This window comes from Otolemur garnettii, unplaced genomic scaffold (assembly GCF_000181295.1).
Source record: "Otolemur garnettii isolate 467f Iridium unplaced genomic scaffold, OtoGar3 scaffold00089, whole genome shotgun sequence".
NCBI classification, from domain to species: Eukaryota; Metazoa; Chordata; class Mammalia; order Primates; family Galagidae; genus Otolemur; species Otolemur garnettii.
Genome location: NW_003852484.1, coordinates 756,263 through 776,037, shown reverse-complemented (window position 1 = coordinate 776,037; position 19,775 = coordinate 756,263). Strand labels below are relative to the sequence as shown.

The window sequence follows — 19,775 nt, the reverse complement described above, 5'->3', positions numbered from 1 at the left end:
AAGAGAATCGCTTAAGCCCAAGAGTTTGAGGTTACGGTGAGCTGTGATGCCATGGCACTCTACCAAGGACTCTGTCTCAAAAAAAAAGAAGTGAGTATTTCCTGGGCTGAGCTAAAAGCTTACACTGAGTAAGCCTTTAGGGGAAAGACTCCGAAGTCTTTTCTATATGTGTGATCTGCTAAGAGATGGAGTCTTCTTTTTTTTTTGTTCTGAGACAGTCTCACTCCATCACCCAGGATAGAGTGCCGTAGCATCGTGGCTCACAGCAACCTCAAACTCTTAGACTCAAGAGAGCCTCCTGCCTCAGCCTCCTGAGTAGCTGAGACCACAGGCACCCAGCACAACACTTGGATAGTTTTTCTATTTTTAGTAGAGACAGGGTCTCACTCTTGTTGAGGTTGGTCTCAAACTCCTGAGCTCAAGTGACCCTCGGCTGCCCAGAGCGCTAGGATTACAGGTGTGAGCCACAGCACCTGGTTGAAAGAGCCTTCTTGACATCTGTGGTGGCCTCCCGCGTAACAGACACCCAGTGAAGCTGTGACACAGGACAAAGATGAGCTGGTCTAGACAATAGAATCCCTAGACAGAGGAAAGCCCTTGCTCTTCAAGGTCTAAACCTAAGTTATGTCCCCCACTTTAGGGGGTGCTGTGGTTTCTACTTCTTCCTAGAGTCACCTCCATCTATCCAAACCCTATTCCTCTTGCTCAGAGGAAATTCCCTGACTGAGATAAGAGGCTCCCAGAGGTTGCCTGCTTCCTAAGAATGATCACCCAGGCTCCCAAGGCCCAGAATTTAGCATTCAGACTCACATGTGCCTATCTCCAAAGTTCGTCTTTCCTCTATATCCTCTGGGCCCTAAGAAGTGTGATATTCTAAGGACTACCAGGGGCTTAGGAGAAAGGTACTAGACACTTGTAGGGGGCCTATACTCCCGGGGCTGCCAGACTCGTGAGTATAAGCCGTGGAATGAAAACAACCCATATTCAAGATGCTGTTAGGTTCAGAAATGAAAGAAAGCAGCCCTTATTGTCAAGGCCCATTCACTCATAAAATGAAATCCTAGTTAACACCAATTTGTGCTATTGGGCCCGGGGGACTGGGAGCTCAAATGCGAAGACAACCAAAAATTAGTGTGGCACGCTTTATATCTGCTTCTTGTCTTTCTTTACATTAAATTCTTATCTTCCCCTCTGGACAGAAAAAAAAAACCCCAAAAAACAACAACTCAACACACAGGTCCACGAAGCCGCTCTTTCATGAAAAGCTTGCATGCTGAACTAGGAAAATGGCCCGCAAATGAGCCAGGGAAAACATTTAACATCTTATACTTACTGTCTAAAGCCCTTAATCCTTATTTAACATCTTTTTGCTTGTTCTACAGTTCAGTGAAGCCAGCTGCTTAGGACTCTTGCTGAGCAGTAGGGAGTTCTTTGAAAACATTCTTGGCCAAATGAAAGCATTTCAGCGTGCTTAATTTGCATATTCCTCTGATGTTTATGAACAATGAAGCTAAATGACTTGAAAAGGGAACGATGATTGTTAATGCCACAGAACTGCTCTCCTCGTGATCCCTGCTACCTGTGGGACGCTCACACTGGCTCCCAGGACAGCCGCCCTGCTCCTCCATGTTTGCATCTCACGTGTCTAAGTTTATACCCAGACTCTGTGTATAGAAACACACATCTCAAATGTCATTAGGTACACAGATCCCTGGATCAGGACAGCAAATGTGGTGCCTCTGCTTTTAGATGTATCAGTCTCCCTCCCCAAAGGTCTGCACTCTCTCCAAGGCAGGAGTTTTTTGTTTGTTTGTTTTGAAGACATTATTTACCCTTTCATACCTGCAGTCCACTGTTTGGCTTTAAGTTGAATTTTTACTTCACATTTACCTGTTATCTTAATGATTTTTTTTTTGAAAGATCTATAATTATTACTTTGTATTTGGCAAGTTATTGCTTTCAGTTCTGGTCTAAGAGCTTGAAGACTGATGTTAAATGATACCCCCATCTGGATAGCTCTTTACCATTTTCAAAGCTTGTTCAAATGTGTTACTTTTATCTTTAAAACAACCATGAGTGGGAAGCTGAGAGGCTGGCAAACAGATTTTACAGATGAAGAAACTGAAGCTTGGGAGCCCTGTGCTATGGCAGTGGCCCCGGAGGTGGAAACAAGTCAGCTGAGTCCTGGGCAAATGTACTTTTCACAATGCTTCAGAATAAAATCATTCCCATCTCTGTTCTTAAATTGAAAACTCCTGACTTATTTCTTACAGAGTGTGGCTAAATGAAGTAGGTTACCCAAATGCAAATACATTATTAGAATAAGAATTTTTTATTTTGACTGTTGTCTACATTTCTAGATTCTTCTTTTTACAATAGTTTTTGACTCAATCCGTGTATTATAAATAATTTTCAAAATTCTACTATTATTTTAGTAGGGTACCAACCTTCTTTAAAAAGTCCCTTCAGTCTATAGGTGATAGCACTTTCAAAAGACACAGATAAACTGCTCTCTCAAAAATATTTACTGAGCATTTTTTGTATGTTAAGTATCCAGTAAGCAATTTTTTTTTGAGATAGTCTTATTTTGTTGCCTTCAGTAGAGTGCTGTGGCATCATAGCTCACAGTAACCTCAAACTCTTGAGCTCAAGCCATCCCTTTGCCTTAGCCTCTCAAGTAGCTGGGACTATAGATGCCCACCACAACAGGAGGCTATTTTTAGAGAGTGAGGTCTCACTCTTGCACAGGCTGGTCTCGAACTCCTGAACTCAGGCAATCCATCTGCCTCAGCCTCCCACAGTGCTAGGATCACAGGTGTGAGCCACCACCCCTGGCCTCACAGTCAGCAATTTGAGATGAGTCATTTTATCTGCCAGTCTTCTTATCCAGCTCTGTATTTTTCTTTTTTTTTTTTTTTTGGAGACAGAGCCTCAAGCTGTCCCCCTGGGTAGAGTGCCGTGGCATTACAGCTCACAGCAACCTCCAACTCCTGGGCTCCAGCGAGTCTCTTGCCTCTGCCTCCCAAGTAGCTGGGACCACAGGCGCCCGCCACAACGCCCGGCTATTTTTTGGTTGCAGCCATCATTGTTGTTTGGCGGGTCCGGGCTGGGGATTCGAACCCGCCACCTTAGGTGTACGTGGCTGGCACCTTAGCCGGTTGAGCTATAGGCGCCGAGCCAGCTCTGTATTTTTCATTTTTAATTTATTCAACAAGTTATGTATTAAACTTGGCCTTCTAACTAGGATCATACCCTGCATGTAGGAATGCTCTTATGATTAACACATTATTGTAACAGGAAGAGCCGAGGGCTAGAGACTAGGCCCCTCATCAGCCAATTATATAAGCTTGGCCATTCAGCACCTTGTCAGGGCCTTGGTTTTCGTTTGGTTTGTTTTTTAAGCTATAACATGGAAATCATACTTAAAATCAACCAGCTTTACGAATCTGTCAAATTTGGGAACGAAATATGACAAATTACGTGGTATAATTATGACAGCAGCTTTGTCAAAATCTATCTGCCTGTGGACAAGAACATGAAGGTCACTTTCAAAAATTAAATGAATGTGTGGATGTGGTAGGGCAGTCAGGATTATGTTCTGTCTTTTCTCCCCCAAACTGTTGTTGTTTTTTTACTAGATAATCAAAATATCCTTTTGATACATATTTTTTCTAACTGCAGGTGGAATGGTTAAGCAAATAATGTCGTGCACAAATGATGGCATATCATGCAGTATTAAGAAGTTTATATATTTTTAATAACATAGGAAAGTTTTCTACAAATAAACACTTTCAACTATGTAAAAATATAATGCACATCAAAAAAATTATAAAGTAAGGTGCTATCTCTCTGAGTGTTGGAATAATAGGCAATAGCTTCCACTTCCTTGTATATTCCTTAAGTTTATACCTGAGACAAATATTGATTTAGAACAGGGAGAAAAATAGTAATGTTACTTTGTAAAATATACTGTGGTACAGGATAAATTCCAAGATAGACTCTCTTACCCAAATTGCATATTCCTTTTTCCAACTGGTACCCAACTGGGCATTTGCAGATAAAGGATCCCTGAGTATTGTTGCACATGGCCAGGGGTGGGCAGGGGTTCGACAGGCATTCATTCACATCTGCAGAGGTGAGGAAGCAAGACCATACTGAATGTGTAGCAGACAGCAAAACCATGATCCAGGCAGTAAGTCCTTACCAGGGGCCAAATGGCACTCACTAGGTGAGGTGGGGCCTGAGGATGAGTAGGAAGAGACCAAGCTTGTCCTCAGGGGCTGACCATCTACTGAGGGTAGAGGCAGCCATCTAAACAACTAACTAGAAATACATAGCAGGATTTGGATGTAAAGAGAAAATGGGAGATTTTGATGAAGGGGAGAATTAAGGACCATTTGAAATAGCAATTGGACTATGGAAGGACTTAAAGAAACAGACTTGGGTGGATGGGGGAGTCTAGGCTGAATTAAAGACCAGAGGTAGGAAATGTAGTGGTCTAGGGGGGAGCTGAAGGTGGTGCAATGTGGCAGGAGTATAAGGAGACCGAGGAATGGAAGCAGATCAGGAAGTTTCTAAGCGCCACACTGCATACAGTCCCTGATGTCATCCTGCAGACAACACACAGGCGTGCTGACTCTCAGGTAAGTGGGCTAGTACCTAAAACATCTTATTCTTCCACATTCTGGAGGGAAAAGGAGTTTACTGAATAACCCACTGTGCTGCTGTAGTGTAGACCACTGGACATTGCTTTTTCTCTTACCCACACTGCAGTTATCCCCTTGCCAGGAAGGTGAGCACACACATTGATAGCCACGACCGGTGGAGTCCTCAGTGCATTTGCCCTCATGAAGACAAGGGTTCTTGGCGCAGTTATTGACTAAAACACATCCCAGGAATGGAGCAGTTAATCACAATGCAGACGTAAGGGCAGCTCAAGGTAAATATTTAATTCACCCAACTAATATCTGATGCTTGCTTATTTCTGTTAACTTGCCCTGAAGGGCCACACTACTAAAATAGAAGGGCTTCCCAAGAGATGCAGAAGACAGGTGCAATGGGACTGGGCACAGGTGTCCCTATACAGTATGAGGAGTAGACAACTGCATTCCTGAGGGCAAGAACTGCTTCAAATCAAGGGCTGTTTATAGGCTTGATGATTACACTGCTTTTGCAATACTTAGAAAATTCTACTTGAATCAATGCCTATTTAAAACACATATTAAGGGGGAAAAGGACCTCTGATCAACTCATCCTATGTGTGGGCACACATTCTGCCTTTCCTCTGGGACTTTCTTAATCAAAATCATTTATCCCCAAATCTCCAAATTTAACTGAGTCTCTACATACTGTCCCTCATTTAGGAATGATCGGAGTTGAGCACTATAACACCTTCTCTTTACATAAGGTAAAAATGGGCCCTACCGGAATTCACCTAGGCAATCAGGCAAAAACACCTCCCTGCCTTCTTGGATTCCCAGCTCCCCACGACAGTGACTACAGTCAGTTTTGCATAATCAGTTTGCTTTACTCTCCACTTATGTAATAATTGCTTCATAAAGGTTTCTGACCCATACTTAGAAAAGCTGAAAGCAGCAACATAACTGCATTGTCTAAAGGACTAAATCAATGGTAGAATGAGAAAAAGAAGGTGGAAGTCAAAAATTCTCACTCCAAAAAACCCCCTAAAAACAAACGAGCTAAACTACAGGAGATGCTCCTCTTCTTCATTGCTACTTTAAGTATCACCCAAAATCATCTACATAAGCACAGCACCTATATAATCAAACACTGTACCCACAAACACTGGCACAAAAAATATTCACAGCCAGTGGGTCTGCTCCTAATACTCCCCTATAGTTATCACTGGAATAGCTATACTTGTTTTTAAAGAAGATTCATTAATTTCATTCCATCTGGTATTAGAACATATTTGGCCTCTGAAGATGAAGGCTGTGGGCCTTGAAGCAAGGCTCCCAAGCTTCCCTGGAGAGGGATCCACCTTTCACTTCCCCGAGGTGCTCAAGTCAGTGGCACAAAGAGGGTAACTGAGGGACTGGTGGTGGGATGGTTAATAAGAACAGGCTGATTGTGGCTGACTAGTGGGAATGGTGCTGCTCCCGGAGCTCCCTGCTCCAGCCTCTGCAGGGCACCTTTCTTCTTTCCTTTTTCCTTGAGATGCCAGTTTCCATTTCACCCCTTCTCCAACAGCAGTTTTGCTTTCCTGGGTCTGCATAAGCCAAAGTGCAATTTGAACATAACATTGAAAAACAGACCATCTTACTTTCTTTTGCCATTCCTTAAATAACAAAGGATTGTTTGGATGGCTTTATTTTCCTTGCACCAGCATCTTCGAGGTAACTACAAAGATAATCCCTCAGTGCAATGTGAAGGAACCCCTGTCACACAGACGCTATGGGAAAAAGTTAGTTCATCATCTCTTTAATTTACATGTCCCCTCACCCCATATATCAGTTAGCACCATATTTCCTGGGAGACAAAGGAGCTTGGGCTTCCTTAGATCTAGAAAAGCCTTCTGTCTCCAAGAAGGCTCTGGTGACTGGAGAGCCAGATGACTGGCTCAGAGGCTTTAGGCTGTAACCCAGGAGCAGGTTCCCAATCAATCTCTGTCACAGGTAGGCCACCTGAAGCTTGTTTACTTTGCTATCTCAAGCCTCCCAACCTACGTCACTGCCATGCTCTGACTACAGAGGAGTTAAAGGCACACTTGACAAGCTCCGGCAACTACAGGGCCTTAAAAGCTACCCCTGCACTATCTACTAACATCACGCATGGCCAAAGCATCTTCTTCTCTTCACAAAGAATTAATGTAAGATTAGGTCCACCATGACCTTCTTTTATGCTTTAAGTGTTTTAACAGGAAGCAGTTCAGGTCACAAAACACACAGTTTCAAGTCCTAGCCATTTCCACCAATTCGTAAGAACCCCAAGCCCCATGCAGTGCTGGTCCTGGACAGGCCTTGCTGCCAACATGTGCTTTACCTGAGGCTGACGATGACAATGCTGTGGGGGACCACGTGCTGCTGTGAACAGCAAAGGTGGCAGAATTAGGAGTTGACACTTCAGCTGTAGAAACATCTGTGGTTTGGGGGGAAAGAGATGTCTTGAGGACATGTGAAGCCGGGCTGTGCTCTTCTATAATGCCAAGCCGTGTGGTCAGTTCTTTTGCTGATGTGAGTACACTGGTCAGAGGGATCAATTTGGTGGTAGCATCTTCATGCACCTCGGTCCTCTTTGTGCTGACAGCAACTTGTGTTGAGACATGTGGCACGAGAATTTCAGGATGGGTTGGCAAGAGCTGTTTCTGTATAGCTGTAGTCTGTATGGGTATAGGGCTACTGATCAGAGAAGCTGTGCTTGATGGGGTGCTGGGAGTGGTCACAGGTGGATGAAAAATCTCAAGAACGGTGGCTGTCAGAGCTGGAGACATTGGGGCTAAGCTGGTGCTAGAGGGTGGAAGGGTTTGCTCTGTGGAAGACTCTGTTAAGGCTGGAGATAAAGAGACCTCCGAAGGAGAGCTCATTGTTACAGCATTGATGGACTCTGTGGGCAGAGACATCAAGCTCGGTGACTTTGATTCTGTAACAATTTTCTCTTGGTGTGAGGTGCTCTGGTTCTTAGGGTCTACTGTTTGACTACTGCTGGGTGTTGCCACAGATGATGATGCTGTCAACATCTGAACCGAAGTCATAGGAGTCCCCCTTACCCTGGGTAGGACTAGGGTAGAAGACGAATGTGGTAAGGTTGTCTGCGAGACAGAAAGTGGGGCAGGGGTAGATGCTGTCGCGGATATCGGTGAAGGTGAGGGTGAGGAAGACAAAGGCAGAGATGCATCAGAGGTAGACTTCAGCAGATACACAGAGGCCCTGGGTGATGGTAAGGTTGATGAAAACTGGTGGGATTGTGATCCTGAGGGCAGAGGCAGAGGAGGCACTGAAGGAGAAGATGACGAGCCACCAACAGACTGAGCAGCAGCATCTGGCATATTAACGGTGGATGTGAGGGACAAGAGGTCAGATGTATGCTGAACCGGTGACTCAGTGGAAGGCTGAGCATATTCCCCATCGTAGGATGAGATGTTACTTCTTTCAGTCTGAGCATGAGAAGAGGAAGAATAGTCCGAATACGAAGGGTTTGAGGACTTGATATAAGAGGTCGAGCTCTCCCTGATGTCTGAGGATGAACTGTTATCTGTAATGGACAGTAATGCCCGTTCTCCTTTGGTGAAAGTTGATGAAATGTAAGTGTGGTCTGTGTGGCTGCTGGAATTCCTTTGTTCAGTTTCTGTGCCACTCACTTGATCGTAGCTAATTCCAGTGACTACAAAGGAAAAAGCCAAAGTCAGGTCAAGTAAACAAACAAGGAGCCTATGAAACACACAGTACAAAACAGACTTTTAATGTCCTACCCATGAACTTAAGTGGATGAACACTTTCTTTGGAGAAAGTGGTTTGCAATGGGAAGTGATCTGAATAGAGATGGTGCCAGCTGACGGGAATGGTCAGGGTGTGCTCTGAGCTGACTGACCTCTTGTGGCTTCTCACTGAAAATGGTAATAAAAGAGAAGTGGGGACCAGAGGCCTAAAAGTAGAGAGTAATTCCAAATTCCTTCCACATGCCTTTTTTGGTAAAAATCATTTGGTATCTGAAAAGCTCTTAAGACCCTCCTGCCCAAGAGAATAACTGCTATGCCTAAATAGAAAAAGGAAAACTCTCCTAAACTTTCCATTCTGCATAATGAGGTGTTTCTTTCCCAGGATATTGGTCTGAGTCTCAAAGTGGCTGGTCCCCTTTACTGTAAGCCTCCCAGCAGACAGGGTCCCAAAAGCCTCACGCTGGTGTGAGGGTGAGACCGGTGGCGGAAGGGAGGGGTGTTTGCCTTCCCGAGGTGGGAAAACCCAAAAAGTTCTCTCCCTGAAGAGCCTGTAGGGTAAGTCCTGAGTGGGCCACCAACTCAGAACTTTGAGTACAAGGACAGATGAGCTGCAGAGATGCGCTAAGAGGCTCTGAGAAGACACCTGACCTCCTAGGGCCCTCGAGGAGGCCAGGCTGGTGCCGTCGGTGACGTTCAGGCGGGAAGCGGCGCCGTCTGTTCCCGCGGGGCTCCGGGCAGGAGTGGCGCTGGTACTGGCGTTGGTGGGGGCGAGGGACCGCAGCGTGCGCTCCGCGACTCCAGCCAGAGTGGCCGAGGTGTGCGCGCTGCGCGGGGGAGCCCTGGGTGTCCTGTCCCGCACACCTTCGCCGCCATCTTCCACCGCTGAAAGAGCAGAGAAAGGGGACCGTGAGGATGCAGGGGTGGGCCCCACTCCCAGGCTGTGTCTGGGGGGTGCTGCTGTGGCAGACCTAGCACGCACTGGGGGACAGTGGGGACGCAGGGGCGGGCCCCGCTCCCAGGCTGTGTCTGGGGGGTGCTGCTGTTGCAGACCCAGCACGCACTGCTGGTTGGCATGTCTCTCCGGGGGAACTGGGGTCAGGGGAACAGGACAGGATCCGTACTGGATTTCTGCTTGATACGTAAGAAACAGCATTTATGTCGGGGAAATTGGCATTGGTGGGGTGGCGGGAGGTGAACGGTGGGCAAAAGACTAAAGTTCGCACAAGGCCCAGGAGGGGAGCACAGTCCTCCTTGGAAGGCCCTTCAGAGGTCTGTGAACGCTCCTCATTCTGTAGTGTTAGTACATTGGCATTGAAATCCGGCCTGTGGTCAGAGGTGAAAGGTGGGCTTGGTTTTTGTTTTCTTTTATCTTTTTTAATACATTTATTTTATTAAGGATGGAACAGGGAAGGTGACACAATAATAAATATCCTTTTCCTCCTCTTTTGGCTATGTTTTGTGCTATAAACCTAAAGAATCTTAGAACTATCTTCGATTGTTGTATTAGATTATCAAATAAACTCTCTTTTCAGAAGTTATAAAAATGAAGTCCAATTCTTCTTGGCCTACATACCTCTTAATGCAGCTATATGAGAAAACAGACTTTCCTGGTTTGCATTCCCATTCCCTGCCCAGACTAGCCCTTGCTACCTACCCTTTGGGCATACTTTGATGGAAAACAGATGTAGAGTTGAGTGTTAGGTAAATTCCTTTCAGGACAGGTCGAATTAACTGAGAAACAAGTATAAGTGTGGGGACAGGACACACGGTGACCTCAAGCAGCACTGAGGAAACCAGGACCCGGAGAGAGCCAGGCTGAAGAGAGTGTGGTGTATATGAGCAGGATTTAAAAGCCAAAGGCCTTGGATGGGGATATTTTAAGTGTTTTGTTAAACAAAATTTAGGTATACAACCACATTAAGGTTCCAGGCTTAACTAAGTGAACAGTCACGACCAGACACAGAAAAAGGAACAGACTGAGAACTCTGAAAGGCTGGACTGCAGAATCAGGCAGCTTCGGGTGATTCCAGGAAACGAGATAAAGCTTCGTGTTAATCCACAGTGAGATGGTTTCAGGAATGAGGCTACTCCTCATCTAGCTCTTTATAACTGAACCCTAAGATCTGATCACAATGAAATCCCCCTTTCCCCATGAACTGACTGAGCATTAGCTACAGAGAAGAAGGGTAATGGAGAGGCCTAAAAAGGAAAGGATATTGAACTTGAGATAGAGGTTGGAAAAGGTAAAAATCCCAACCCTCCCTCCCACCATGATGAGGGTGGAAAAGGATCCCTTTTGCTCAGGAGATAAGGAGTAACTCCCTCTCCCGGGGGTGCGGTGCTCTTTCCTGATAAGCATGTGCTTTCCCCCATCACATCAGTAGTAATAATATACACTAATCTTCCTCATCAATTTGGATTCTCAAATGGGAGAAATGGAGAGGTAAGGATTTAAACCTATTACAAGCTTAAATGATAAATAGTATATTTTTGCTTTAATTAGAATATACTTTACATTGATAAACCTGCCGAGATTATTTTTAAAAATTCCCCCAAAGCATTATTAAAACAAGTCAAAAGAAAAGTTTTCTTGAATTGATAAATTGGACTTTGTCAAAATTAAAAACTTTTGTGCTTTTAATGATGCAATCAAGAAAATGAAAAGACAGCCCACAGAATATGAGAACTGTCTGCAAATTATATATCTGATGAAGGAACAGAAACTTTTTTTTTTTTTTTTTGAGACAGAGCCTCAAGCTGTCACCCTGGGCAGAGTACCATGGCATCACAGCTCACAGCAACCTCCAACTCCTGGGCTTAAGCGATTCTTCTGCCTCCGCCTCCCAAGTAGCTGGGACTATAGGCGCCCACCACAATGCCCAGCTATTTTTGGCTGCAGCCATCATTGTTGTTTGGAGGGCCCAGGCTGGATTTAAACCCACCAGCTCAGGTGTATGTGGCTGGCGCCTTAGCCGCTTAAGCCACAGGCACTGAGCCGAGGAATAGAAACTCTTACAACTCAATACTAAAAAGACTACCTCAATTGGTAGGGCACTGGGCACATACACCGAGGCTGGTAGGTTTGAACCCGGCCCTGGCCAGCTAAAACAACGAGAACTGCAACAAAAAAATAGCCAGGCGTTGTGGCAGGTGCCTGTAGTCCCAGCTACTTGGGAGGCTGAGGCAAGAGAATTGCTTAAGCCCAAGAGTTTAAGGTTGCTGTGAGCTGTGAGGGTATAGCACTCTACTGAGGGTGACATAGTGAGACTCTGTCTAAAAAAAATAAAAAAGACAACCCAACTTTAAAACACAAAAGATTTGAATAGACATACTCAAAGAAAGTAAATGGTCAATCAGCACATGAAAAGATGCTCAGCATTGTTAGTTAGCTGGGAAGTGCAAGTCAAAACCATAGTGAGCTGCCCTCCACACTCACTAGAATGGCTTTAATCAAAAAGACCGACAGCAGCAAGTGTCAGGGAAGATGTGGAGACACTGGAACACCTGTGCCTTGCGAATTGGAATACAACATAGTGCAGTCACTTTGGAAAACAGTTTGGCAGGTCCTTAAAAGCTTAAAAATAGAGGCACCCTATAAACCAAAAATTCTAAGGAAACTGAAAACTTGTGTCTTAAATGTTGATAGCAGCATTATTCATAATAGTCAAAAGGTGGGAATTACCCAAACATCCATCAATTGCTAAAAGGATAAACAAAATGTGGCATATCTACACCCTAGCAGATTATTCAGGCTACAACACAGATGAACCATGAAAACACAAAAGGCCACATATTGTATAATTTCATTGATAGGAAATGTCTAGAATGGGAAAATCCACAGAGACAGAAAGTAAATTAGTAGTTGCCAGGGACTGGGAGGAAGGCAGAATGGGAAGTGGCTGCTGATGAGTATGGGGGTTTCTTTCTGGAGCAGCGAAAATGTTCTAGAATTAGACAGTAGTGATGGTTGCACAACTTTGTCAATATACTAAAAAGCACTGAATTGTACATTTTTAATATGCACTATTCTATAGAATAGTGAATTACATCTCAAAAAAAGAAAACACTAAATGAAAGGGAGAATTTCTTTTGATGAATGCCCAGACAACTACTCAGAAGGTGATATTTTCACCTTCCAGAAGCTCTGTGACTGAGACAAGTGTGAGGCCGGGGGTCAGCCTACAGGGAATTGGAGGAGAGAAATCCTTGAGCTGTGTGGGAAGAAGAGGTGGTAACACTAGATTCTCAGAGATGGACCAGAAGAAAACTGGGAGTGCATAGATATATCTGTATCACCCGGCTGGAAGAATGGCTTGGAAACTAGAGCAATCTGGAAAGTCACTTCATTAATGCACGGTCTTAATGCCTCAGACTACAAAGCACTGTAGGTCCCTCTCCCCTCGATGTGGTATGGTACAGTTCTGTGAAATGAAAACTCACTCGAACGTTCTCCACGTGGTGCTGAAGAATCCAGGCTTTCTGAGGAGGATGTGGACAAAGACTCTGAATAACCACTATCACTCAACACGGTGCTCCTTCCTCTGGTCTGTGGAGCAGAGTCCGAGAACCCGGTGAAAACTGAAGCCCTCACAACATCGGGATATGAGGCAGAGCTTCCTTTTGCATCTGCAAATGTCTTGCTGTTGGTCGCGGCCCAGTGTGCCGTGCTCTCTCCAGCTCTGGTGGATGGGAATGACCTGGACTCAGACTCAGTCTGAGACACAGAACTTCCATGTTGTGCCTCAGAGCTGCTGGCAAGCTGGTGTACTCTGAAGGCTGTAAGGTATCATAGGAATAAAATGCCATTGCATGGATATACAAGGGATCCCTCAACAGCCAAGAAGTGAGTTCTCTCCAAGGAAAGAGGAACTTTTCCCAGGAACCTCGTACAGTGTTTATTATATGTATAACCTGACATGCACTATCATATTCCAAATAATTTCTTCAAGACACTGGAAGTCTAGTATTAGTCTAGTCTAGACTAGTACTGCAAAATAGCAATACTAAAAAATAAATGTTGTAAACAGCATGTGCAAGGAGCAGAGTAACTTACAAGCTGGTGTGTTTCATTCTATTTCCCACAAAAAGTGGTCAAGGGAGTATGTCATTACGCCCAACCAATATGATGTGCATAAATACAGCGCTCAGGCAGTGCACTCTTCCAAAACAGTTTTAATAATACACATTATTATAATTCCAAAGTATAGTCCAAAAAATTGCCTATGGGGAATAAATCAAACCATGAATTCGGGAACTATCTATACACTGGAGTGTACAGATGAACGATGGAAACTACGTTTGGAGAGCGGGCCAGCTCTCACTTTGAAGATAATACCGCAGAGTAAAAGACGATGGATCCCATCCTGAGAGCTCTCAGGCTGCAGTCTCAACCCTGCTAAGCGAGCTAAACGGCCACACATGCATTACTCAACTCCTCTGAGCCTTAGCATCTTCATCTGTAAAGAAGCAGGAGGAATGACACCCATCTGACTAACTTCATGTGATGTCTTCATAAGGATGAAAATCAAACTGCAATAACGTGGCATACCAAAGGAGCTGGTGTCATCAAATGCATGTTTTCTCTAGAGATTATAAATGGTCTTGAAGAGATTTCCCTAAGAAAATTCGACTACAGTAGAACCTTTGTAAAGTTGACTCCCCAACGGACCATAACAAACTGGTCAACATATGGAGGTGGTCAACATAAGGAACCAGGCCTGTTGTACTGATGCATACATGTGGTACATGGCTGGTCTTTGAAAATGAGGACAACTTCAGGAGGTGATCAATGTAGGGAGGTGGTCAACTACAGAGGTTTTACTATATTTATAGTGTCTCAAGTAGGTCAAGTAAAGATGGAATACTTACTTGGGGAGTCATTTTGCCAACGTGAAGATGTAAGTCCGTCTTCTGTGGATGGCTCAGTGAATTCCCCATCCCCTGGATTCCCAGTTACTTGACTGTTCCTTCTTGATTCCACTGCAGACAGTGAAGAATGGACTGAGACTGAAGTCGTGGCAGTCTTAGAGTCCTCAGTGAAGCCCCCTGTCTCATTTGTAAGTCCCAGACTGACAGTCAAAGATCGGAGCATCCTTGGAACACCATCAGTGAATGTGGCAGTAGAATGGATACTCTTTGTCTGTCGGACCAAGGGGCTATGGTGACTGGTGGAGTTGTTAAGCCCCTCTGTACTTCCAGAAGCTACAACAGAAGAAGATATGCTTCAGAATTACTCAGGAGTTTAAGAAAATGAGGAATGTATCTAGGTATAAATGATGTCTAGTTTGCTTTGGTGGCTAGGTCTAATACTGGGGACCTAACAGAGATACAAACACATACGTGTGTTTACATGTACGCGTGCAACCATCACATGCTCCTTCACTCCTCACTCGCTCAAATTCTCATATAGCTCAGTGGAGAAGCAATGAGGCCCTCATCAGGCACAATGAAACACTTATGCTCAACTAAAAGGAAAACAGGGGAAAGCAAGGCGAATATATTATTTGCCCGAGTTTTTACAGAGGAAGATTAAAAGTTCTGCTGAATTCTACCTTATAGCTTAAATAGGACAGTCATGGTGATAAGGTTTTCATACTTTTGTTTTATTTTAGCGACGTAACCCTTTTGTTCAAATGCTATTATAGATTAAAGTCCTGAACATAAAATAAATAAAGGGTGCCCAGACTCCAGGTCACCACTGAAGAGGCTTAGGGTTTTGCAGAATATAGTTGAGACACTAATGACCCAGAACAGTAATTCTCAGCTTTGTTACCATCCCAGGCTATTTATTATTCCTCATCTCATAGCTACCATAAACTTTATGTTTTGAAAGACTACTAACTAAACTGCATTTATTTATTTATTTATTTTGAGACAGAGCCTCAAGTTGTCCCCCTGGGTAGAGTGCCATGGCATCACAGCTCACCACAACCTCCAACTTCTAGGCTCAAGCGAGTCTCCTGCCTCAGCCTCCCAAGTAGCTGGGACTACAGGCGCCCGCCACAACACCTGGCTATTTTTTGGTTGCAGCCGTCATTGTTGTTTGGCGGGCCCAGGCTGGATTCCAACCCGCCACCTTAAGTGTATGTGGCTGGTGGCACCTTAGCCACTTGAGCCACAGGCGCCGAGCCCTAAACTGCATTTATTAAGTAACAGAACTTCTTAGCCAGCAGGAAATATTCCTTATTACCCCATGAATTTGATTTAATCCCATCCCAAAGCAAACAGGCTTCATTACTGTAGTTGGTCTCATTCACCATTAGAGATTAGCTCTCAAATCTGCATGCTCCAGTGGGTCACCAGGAGATCAAGGACTCCAGAACAATTTTTCTAATGAATGGATGTCAGCCATTGGGTAACTGTCAAGAACCTCAAGAAATGAATTATACTCACTGGTCAAACCGCATGGTCTGCTATGCATAAGTATGGGTGACTTATTCATGGCTCCCTTCCACAAAGAACTTTCCAAAGGATACCTTGAGAACTGACCTCAAGAAAGGTATATTAAAATTTTCATTCCAAACAGTAATACACTGCAGGAAATCTTGGTGAGTGATAAGAAACATAGTGGGTAAGACCAAAGGCAAAAGAGAGTGCTTTTCTTCTTTTTAAGTTAAAAATAATAAAAAGTACTCTACACCTATCTAGTGAAAGCCTTTGAGCTATAAATTATGACCCAGAAAACAGAAAAAGGAAGTCATAACAAGCAGTTCCTTGAAGATCAGTCTTGTGTACAGTTATAACCAAAAGCACAAATAAATTTATTTATTTATTTATTAGAGACCAAGTCTCACTGTCACCCTTGCTAAAGTGCCATGGCATCATCATAGCCACAGCAATTCTCTTGCCTCAGTCTCCCAAGTAGCTGGGATTACAAGCATGGGCCACCATGCATGCCTGGCTAGTTTTTTCTATTTTTAGTAGAAACAGAGTCTCACTCTTTTCTTCTTTTATTTTTTTGAGTCCAAGCTTCACTATGTCGTCCTCAGTAGAGTTCTGTGGTGTCACAGCTCACAGCAACCTCAAACTCTTGGGCTCAAGCACCTGCCACAATGCCCAGCTATTGTTTTGTTGCAGTTGTCATTGTTGTTTAGCTGGCCCATGTCAGGTTTGAACCCACCAGCCTCAGTGTTATATGGCTGGCAGTGTAACCACTATGCTACGGGGGCTGAGCCTCACTCTTGAGACAGAGTCTTACTTTATCAACCTCAGTAGATTGCTGTGGCGTCATAGCTCACAGCAACCTTAAACTCTTGAGCTCAAGTGATCCTCTTGCCTCAGCCTCCCGAGCAGCTGGGACTACAGGCACCCGGCCACAACGCCTGGCTATTTTTAGAGACGGGGTTTCGCTCTGGCTCATGCTGGTCTGGAAACCTGTGAGCTCAGGGCAATCCACCTGCCTCAGCCTCCCAGAGTGCTAGTGGCGTGAGCCACTGTGACTGGCCCAGGGAATCTCACTCTTGCTTATGCTGCCCTTGAACTCCTGAGCTCAAGAAATCCACCCATCTCAGCCTCCCAGAATGCTAGGATTATAGGCATGAGCCACACAGCCTGGCCCACAAATAAATTTTACATATAGTTTGATTTTTTTTTTTTGCAGTTTTTGGCTGGGGCTGGGTTTGAATCCGCCACCTCCAACATATGGGGCCAGCGCCCTACTCCTTTGAGCCACAGCGCCATCCCCAATAAATATAGTTTGAGAGAGTATAGGAAACAAAAGGTTCCTCTTACTCGTATACAAAACCATAGAACCAGCTATACCTAAAACGTAGCCTGAGCTCTGGTCACTGGACCTCAATGAAGACAAAATGAAGATGCAGGCAATTCACACAACTAGTAAATGAAACAAAGGAATAAAAGAGCCAGACACAAAAATAGAATCCTAGACCACCCAAACTCACCCTTTACTTAGAAACAAAAAATAAACCACAGAGAACAAACAAAAAACACTTTAGTAGTAAGGAAAAGGAAAGCATAATAGACACGGCCCGAATCTTCACTCGACCACTGAGCCTCTCAGGCCTGACCTCATTAGGGTTATCTACTCTATCAACCAGATTACAACCTCAACAATCACTAGATGTTCTTTCAAAACTATTTTATTCCTAGTACACTGCATTATTCCATCCATTCAATGTTCCCATCAAAACACGATGGTAATTGTACTAGGTTCATCCTGAATTACCCAGGCCTGTTCACCTCTGGTGGTTTTAGCAAAAATGTCCACAAAAATACGATCCCAAAAGTCACAAATGCTGAAAGTCATGAAAGAAAAATGGCTGTGTTCTTCCCTGAACCTGAGAGCTCTACAGAACACTGCTGCTTCATCTCATCATCTCATCATTATCATCCTCATAAAGTGCTACCAGGTACTGACCAATTACGGTGCACCAGCCGTGGTGCTAAGTGCTTTAAATACAAATCTCATTTAATCCTCATAGTAAAGCTATGAAATGTGTGTGACTTCTATAGACTCGGTGTCTCTTAACGAAAAGAGGAAATGTTTGGCCCCATATACAGTCACCACTTGTATTCCTCAGTGAGCACCTGCTAAGTAAATCTAGGGGGAAATGTGCCATGTTTCCAGTCAACCAGCCAGCTTGTCCTTCCTTGCTCATTTCTAGCCCTAAGGGGGCCATTCATAAATGGAGGGCCCGTCATCTGGGAACAGGAATAAGCCAGGTTCCGAACCTTTATAACACGAGGTGGAAAGAATGCCTGCTCATCTGGTCGAAGTACACAGGTCACTCTCCCATCACAGCACAAAATACGGGAACCTGAGGCAGGCATCAGAATGTTCAGCCTTGATTTGACTGCTATCCAGAGCTTGCCGAAAGCATTGCTGAAGCAGCTGATATTTGAGAAAGATATGCTCCATCTATGATCTTCTGAGTTATTTATGCTTTCTCCCTTTACAAAGGGAAATCACCACCACGCAATTTCCCTGGACCGCATTAGCTTAGCTGCCCACAGAAATACTTTTATAAGTTGAGATCCATTATTATATCCTCAGTTCCTATTGAGAATCTATATGAAATACTACCTTTTAGAGAACATTAGCATAATTTCCACAAAACAGTAACTGAAGGCATTTTCCAATATGATCCTCCACATTTCTTCTATAAAGAAGAAATTCTCTTAGAATTTACCGCCTCCACAACAATTACGCCTATGGACGCAATTGTGTGCTTACTTTATCTGACAACAATCGCGTGCCCCACCCAGTTTCCCTTTGTGCCCTGGTTTCCAGGAAGCTCAGCGCTAAATTTAGCACTCAATTGTAGCCACTCTCACACAATTCAACATACACATATCTCTTTCCACCTTTAAGAGAGAGCTTTTCCCCGCTTGTCACTTTGTTTACTTTTCTTCCCAACGATCAACCATACATGGTCATTATAGAAAATGTAGAAAGAGGTGAAGCAGCAAGAAAAATAATTTCAAATGATTTCTCATCTCTTTTTAAAGAATCTGATTCTGTTGCCTGAGCCTATTATCTGCTTTAAACTGTAAGGTGTACAACATGTTTGTGGAAGCAGGTAACTCTTGGCCATCGCAGCCTCAGCAGAGGTTGTAAGGCTGGGCTGGGCTGTGGATGTATCTCTGGGTAGCTGAGTGAGGAGGGAAAGGAGGCACAGAACACAGAGGCTGGATGTGTGTGGAGGCTGAACCAGAAAGGATATTTCACATCAACTGGACAGCTCCTTTCATGCTTCAAACAAGGAGCCCCCTCCTCCCTGGGTCAGCCTCCCAGCTGTCATCCTTGTGTTCACCTAGTGAGAAACATCACTAATCTGGCAGGGGTCAGCGCCAGGATTTTCACTGGGTCGTGTTTACCAGTGGATGGAGAAGCCAAGTGCCCAAAGACACCCCTCTCTCCCACCCCCCTGCTTCCTTTCACTTCTAATTATTCAGAGCTGCCCAGGTGGGCCAGTAGACTCCAGGTCTGCCTTTAGTGGGTCCTGCTGGCGCTTGCCAGAGCACCTGGAGCTCCCATGTCATGTGGTAAGAAAGGGATAGTAGCAGGCGCTAGGGTTGCTTTATCTGCCGTGTGCCTTCAGGTCCTATGCCCGCCCCCTGCATCCCCCCAGGGAGGAGGGAAGTTGGTAGGCTGGGTTCAAGGGTCCTTGGATGCCTGGCGATAACCTCCTTTACCAGCACTCAGAGCTCTCACCCAAAGTGGTGGGACCCTGCCTAGAACACAACACCCCATTCTCTAAAAAGGAAGAGGAATGTTCAGTAAAGGACTCGAGAAATATGGTGGAACTCTATTAAAACTATAATGTTCTGAAAGTACAAATGCTCAAAGAATTTGAGGGGCAATTTTTTTGTGTATTGAAAAATGTAGGTAAATACAGATCAAGTCTAATAAAGTTGGAAA

At 44.5% G+C, this 19,775-nt stretch overlaps 1 protein-coding gene across 1 annotated transcript in view; it reads right to left on the bottom strand.

Moving 5' to 3' along the window:
- The window catches only part of HEG1 (heart development protein with EGF like domains 1), a 50,547-nt gene that overhangs the window by 25,760 nt on the left and 5,012 nt on the right, over positions 1-19,775 (bottom strand). Inside the window, exons 2-7 of the mRNA XM_023516313.1 lie at positions 14,264-14,596; positions 12,836-13,171; positions 9,044-9,277; positions 7,003-8,340; positions 4,763-4,879; positions 4,008-4,127 (exon numbers count right to left, since the gene is read on the bottom strand). Of these exons, the coding sequence (XP_023372081.1) occupies positions 4,008-4,127; positions 4,763-4,879; positions 7,003-8,340; positions 9,044-9,277; positions 12,836-13,171; positions 14,264-14,596 (2,478 nt within the window). The remainder of the gene's footprint in view (positions 1-4,007; positions 4,128-4,762; positions 4,880-7,002; positions 8,341-9,043; positions 9,278-12,835; positions 13,172-14,263; positions 14,597-19,775) is intronic.